The 6,192-nt window shown below is 42.7% G+C and overlaps 1 protein-coding gene across 1 annotated transcript; it reads left to right on the forward strand.

The window, feature by feature from the left end:
* The first annotated feature begins 232 nt into the window (after positions 1–232).
* On the forward strand, positions 233–4,998 carry LOC122547635 (interferon-induced very large GTPase 1-like). Its single transcript, XM_043686238.1, has 2 exons — positions 233–2,385; positions 2,555–4,998. The coding sequence occupies exons 1-2, from the start codon at positions 747–749 to the stop codon at positions 4,996–4,998; spliced, it is 4,083 nt and encodes a 1,360-aa protein (XP_043542173.1). The 5' UTR covers positions 233–746.
* Positions 4,999–6,192: the final 1,194 nt, after the last annotated feature.

Raw genomic sequence — 6,192 nt, forward strand, 5'->3', positions numbered from 1 at the left:
AAATCCCACATTTTAGGGGTGTTGGTGTCGCTGGCTAGGCTACCCATCCCTAATTGCTCAGATGGCAGTTAAGAGTCAACTACATTGCTGTAGATCTGGAGTCACATGGACATAACCAGGTAAAGATGGCAGTTTCCTTCCCTAAAGGACATTAGTGAATCAGGTAGGCTTTATTTTCTGACAATTGATTTGTGGTCATCTTTAGAATCTTATTTGTAGATTTTCATTGAATTCAAATCCCACCATCTGCCATGGCAGGACTGAAACCTGGGTCCACAGAATATTACCTGGGTCACTGGATTAACAGCTCAGTGATAATATAACGATGCCACCACCTCCACAGCTGCTATGAGCATTTCTGGCATTGTCTGTTTATTTAAGTTGTCCAGCATTATTTTGCCTCTACCTCAAACTCAAAAGTCAAAACCATTTGTCAATTGAGAAAACTTCAAATTGTATCTTTACGAAACAATATTGAATATTACAGTAACCTAGTAGATTTCCCAGAAGTATTTTGCAGGAATTGTGGAAATCTAGATTGCACAAGCTGATCATTCCACCATTACATTTCAAAAGTGATAGGATTTAATGATGTACCAGATTCTAAATGTATAGATAACCATATATAACAGGAAAAGGTTGACACTGTTGAACTGTGAAGATTTCAGTAGGTCTGAAGGTTGGAACTGTGCAATAAAAATGTCATTTTGCCTTCTTACTGTTTTAGAAAATTGAAGAATCCATTCATGAGGGGAATGAACAATTTGGGTATTGATAAATATGAGGACTGTACTGAGGAGAATCGAGGTGGGGAAGCAAGTACCGACTGTCGGGATGCATTTCAGCAGCTTCTGAAAACTCTTGGGCTGTGGGAATTTTATCCCAACAAGCTGTCCCTGAATAAAGTAAAGGAGATGAATATTGAGACTGTGGAGGACAAGAAATCCACCAGTACAACAGATATCCCTTGGCATTTCCTCAGGCTGCTAATGGAGGCAAATTCTAATGCCAGAAAACAGGACACATCTGAAGATGGAACATCGGAAGATGATTTTAATTCTTACTCTCAAAGTCCGAATGCTACTGCAATGTCTTTCCATCCACTGGACATTATTTCTGCGATCTTTGTGTGTGCAGACACTATTCTGCAGCAGGAAGTGATTCTCCGAATGTCCTTGTGCCAGTTTGCATTTCCAATCGTCATGCCGAGTCCGGAAGGGAGACCAACTTTTCTTATGCATCCCATGCGCTTCTTCGTGAGGAGATACCGACCTCAATCAATGAGAGACAGGGCGGGATACATTGAGGAATGTATGGGCACATCTAGTCTTCCAACATTCGCTTTTGTTCGATTTGGCAACTGCTCATCATCAAAATCTAAACTATTAAATCAGGTTTTCAGCAACTCACAACCCAGTCTGGATTATTTTGTCCATTCTGATATGCGATGTGGCGATATAAGCAGGAAGGTTTCAGACGGAATGATAGAAATGATCTGGTATTTGCCATCTGGCAGTAAGGATATTGACATCATTCCAGAGGCTGTGGCAGTCATGAATCTCCGAGGGGATGCCCAAAACTTTCCGGAACACGTCCAGTTCCTGAGTAAAGTTGCCACCACTCTGTTTGTTTTCATTGAGCATTTGAACGAACAAGCCGAAGCATTTCTGTTTTCCAATCCTCAGATTCAACAGAGACTGTTTTTAATTATTAATTCCCAGGTGGCACAAATATATCTCCACTTAGAAAGGTTGATTGAAGCTAAATTAATAGCAAAAGATCATATTTTAACAAAATACCGAAAAAACAAAGAAGACTTTCTACGAACTATTCGATCCAAATTAATAGAGATTCTGAGAAAGGGGGCAGAAGTGAACGAGGAGGCACTGAGTTTGCAAGCAATGATCCCAGCAGCGAGGGCCAGTAAGTTTCTGATCGATGAAGACAACAACGTGATTTCAGAAGCTTGGGGAAAATCCGAAGAAATTCTTCGAGGAATTGTGAGCAAAGGCATTAAAATGATCCGAGAGAGAGAGTTGTATTTCCAAGGAGATACTTGGGAAAAGATTTCAGGCATCGATAAGGAAATGTGTCAGTTAAAGAGTCTCAGTGATGCTAATGTTTCAGATTATGTCAGTCGGCTGCAGAGAGAGAGAGAAGATCTTTGTCGGGCACTTGCACGTCGTGGGATGTCGAATCTGATGAGGCAAATAATCCTTGGGCTCCAGACAATGGGAAACCAAAGGAAACTTTTCCTAAATTGCCTAAGAAATGCATTGGAGTCAAACTCAGTCACAGTGTCTCATAGTAACATAATGTTAAACCTGGAGACTGAGGAGCAAGTGCAGAGTCAAAGTATTCAGGAACAATTGACTGAACAATCCTGCAAATTGTTGTCCATGCCTTAATTCGTATGAAAGTGGTCGGGAAAAGACCCAATTGTCAATTTGTCCAACAAAAGGTTGGAGATGTGTCTGCATATCAGAAGAATGTGGAGAGTCACAAATCATTGCACCAGGAGCTGGACACACTGACCAAGATTGTCGCTAAAACTGCTTCATCCTGATCCTGGACACTGAGGGCTTGCGGGCTCAGGAACGGTCCAGCCTGGATGGCCAAAATGAGCATGACAATGAACTGGCCACTCTGGTGGCTGGCTTAAGTGATTTGATCATCATAACCATGTCCACAGAGACTGCCTCAGAAACGAAGGACATCCTGCAAATTGTTGTCCATGCCTTAATTCGTATGAAAGTGGTCGGGAAAAGACCCAATTGTCAATTTGTCCACCAAATGGTTGGAGATGTGTCTGCACATCAGAAGAATGTGGGGAGTCACAAATCATTGCACCAGGAGCTGGACACACTGACCAAGATTGAAGCTAAAACTGAGGGGCAAGATCACAAATTCTCAAAGTTCTCTGATATTTTGGATTATGACTCCAAGAAAAACAATTGGTACATCCCAGGGCTGTGGTGTGGCACTCCCCCGATGGCGCTAGTTAGTATGGGATACAGTCAGAAGGTGACAGAACTCAAACACAAGATTTTGCAGCATTTTCTCAACAGGAGACCTTCCACCATGCAAGAGTTCATTCGCTGGATGGAAAGTACATGGAACGCAGTGAAACATGAGAACTTCATCTTCAGTTTCAGGAACAGCTTGGTGGCAGATGCCTACAATCGACTGTCAGAGAAGTACTCGGATTTGGAGTGGAAGCTGAGGAGTGAGGTCCATTCCTGGCTTCAGAAAGAAATCAGTCAAATTGCCAACTGTGAAGGGGACCTTCAGGAACTCAAAGGAACTTTGGATATTGACGTTCCAAGGATGATCAGTGAAAAGAAAAGTCAAATACTGGATGAGATGGAGAGGTATTTTCAGGAGGACACCAACCAGGCACATCTGATTGAGAATTTTAAAGCAGAGACAGCAGCGGGTTTTGACTCACTGAGTCGGGAGCTTGAAACACGCACAAAGATGAGATGTGAGGAAGCATTGAACAGGCGGAGAGACCTTAACGAATTAAACCGCATTTTAAGTAGTTTCAGTGAGAGAATCCAAGAGAAGATTGATCTGCTCTTGGATAATTTGAAACTTAAATCGACAGATCAAGGTGACAATGAACTGAGTGAAGCCTTTGAAACAATATGGAGAGAAGTCATGGCATCAGTACATTTCCAGCCCATAGCAGTCAACATCGAGGGAGACATGGAAAAGAGCTTGAGGGAAAATACAAGGACGCAAGGAAGAATCCTCCCAATGAAGCTCACATCTGGGAAGAGTCTTGTTGAGTTAAGCAACGTGGAATGGAAGATCACTGAGCAACATCTGGGAACAAACAAAACATCTTTCCTTGATATGTTTAAAGGAAAGTTACGTGCAGCTTATACTCTGATACGTTCCTACCATCAAAATAAAGAAAACTTGGAAGACGAGAATGTGGCACAATGGGAGGTAACTGCACGTTTACTGGAGGCGAAGAAGAAAACTCTCCAATTGATATCACAATGTGACGATTATGTCGAAGAGATTGTTAAGAGAGGTGAGAGTTACAACCTGCTTCTTTGTAATGAACTTCTGCGAGAAGTGGACAGAAATCTACAGACACTTGATGCGGAGACACTCAAAGTCAATGAGCTATTAAGTACAGATGTGAAAATCCATGTGTGTGGCAAAGCCATTCAGAGATTTCAGGAGATGTATGATCGATTCTGTGACAAACATAATCCCCTGAAGAGACTAGCGAATGAGAGACATTATTACTTTACAATGTTTAAAAGCATATACTCTGAAAAGGACCAGAGTGAGACGTGTGCGAGATTATTCTGTGATTCCTGTTTGGAGCCCGCTCTGTTGGAAGCTCTCAAACAGCAACTGGGCTCAACAATTGTGGATCACCTTAAAAAAGAGCAAAAGATAGAACTTACGTCACGCAGAAACCTTCAAGTGGGGATCATGTTGTATCTAAAAAAGCTCAAAAGCTTTGACAAGTACTGTCAGTACTTTGAACAGACCGGAAAGTTTGAACAAGTTTGGGTAAAAGAGCAAGTGCTGAACCATTGTAAAGGGCTGAACAACAACAAATCCATGTTTTATTGCATAGCTCAGGAGGTGCTGCAGCAGAAGCTGGTCACTGACAGCTGCACAGCAACAGCCACCGCAATTTATTTGTACCAGAAAGATAAAGGACATTGGGAGCAAAGATTTTTCCGGAATATAGATGAGCTACTTTTGAAGAGGCGTTATATCGAAATGCAATGTGAGGAATACAGTTCCTGGAACATTCCTTCAAATCCGAAGGCTAGGGTGCCATCTTATTGGAAATGGGTCCTGTACACCTATAACAAGGAGTTTGCAGAGAAATACAAGGTGAATCCTGCAAGAAACATTTCCAACTGGAATATTCCATGGGAGAAGATCGTGTCCGAACTGGAAGCTGAGTATGGTGTGAAGGTTGGGGAGACTGGAATAATCCAAACCTCGTATTATCAAGGATAACAAAATCTGAAGTTGTGAGTATGTTGTACATTGGGATCCTGCGGAAGGCCGGATGTAATTATGTGTACTGCAATTGGATGGGAAGCTCAGTCATTCACTGGGGTGGTTCATGCCGTCCTCTAATACTGACAAAAGTCTCTCAAACTGAAATTATGTCGATGTAAATCATTGTCTCTGATAAACAGCTGCAATTGAAACACAGTTCACCTTGGACAATATCTGCATGTGTGCTGGTGATTACTGTGTGATCTGGACGAGGTGATGTACATCTCCTTCATTGATAGTGAGGGAGAGTGGCTGGTTAAGTTATATGTGCACAGCAGTAATCCTGGACCATCCCAGTCTCCTGGATCTGGACAACTAGAGGGAGACATCCAGCACCAAAGGAAATCTCCTCCTGACTGCCCCATCGCTAGGAGGAAGCTCCTCTTTATCAGCTACAGCCTCTGCCTGTCTTTTCCCTGCACATCACCCCTCCCGGAACCCCTCATCCACAGAATCGTGATGTCAGGGATTTCCTGCAGCCTGTCAAAGAGAGCTCACATCTCAGATCACATAGAAACAGGAGTAGGCCATTCAGCCCATTAATGTGATATCTCTCTGGTTCAGGACCGCTCCGCTATGGACAACATCTCACCTGCATCTACCCTGCGAAACCCTTAACTATATTCAGTAAAATTACCTCTTGAGAACACAGGTCCAGTTTAACCAACCGCTCTCCAAACGACAGTGCCTCTATCTGAGTGACAAGTCTGGGGTGAAACACTCTTGTACTCCCTTTATGGGAATCATATCCTTCCTGAGATATGGAGACCAAAACTGCACACACTACTCCTGGTGCAGACTGACTGAGATTGCACACAACCTGGACTAAAACTTGACACTTCTCTACTCAAATTCACTTGCAAAAAAGGTTAATATTCAATTAGCCTTCTTAAAGGTTATAGCATCTGAAGGTTAGCTTTTAGAGTCTTATCAACATGGTCCTTTTGTACATCTGCACTTTGCAGTGTCTTACCATTGAAAAACAATTCTGTATTTCTTCAACCCAATACAGATAAACTCATAATTTTCTATCGCCTATACCCTGATCTCAGTCAGATGGTCGGTACTGAGGGAGTGCCCACTGTCTGAGGGTCAGTACTGAGGGAGTGCCGCACTATCAGAGGGTCAGTACTGAGGGAGTGCCGCACT

The sequence above is a fragment of the Chiloscyllium plagiosum genome, unplaced genomic scaffold (assembly GCF_004010195.1).
Source record: "Chiloscyllium plagiosum isolate BGI_BamShark_2017 unplaced genomic scaffold, ASM401019v2 scaf_2435, whole genome shotgun sequence".
NCBI classification, from domain to species: Eukaryota; Metazoa; Chordata; class Chondrichthyes; order Orectolobiformes; family Hemiscylliidae; genus Chiloscyllium; species Chiloscyllium plagiosum.

Excerpts from the sequence above, each read along its gene's own strand:
- LOC122547635 (XM_043686238.1), top strand. The coding sequence starts at position 747 with ATGAGGGGAATGAACAATTTGGGTATTGATAAATATGAGGACTGTACT. Across the intron at positions 2,386-2,554 it reads ACAATTGACTGAACAATCCT|GCTTCATCCTGATCCTGGAC; the intron begins GCAAATTGTTGT and ends GTCGCTAAAACT.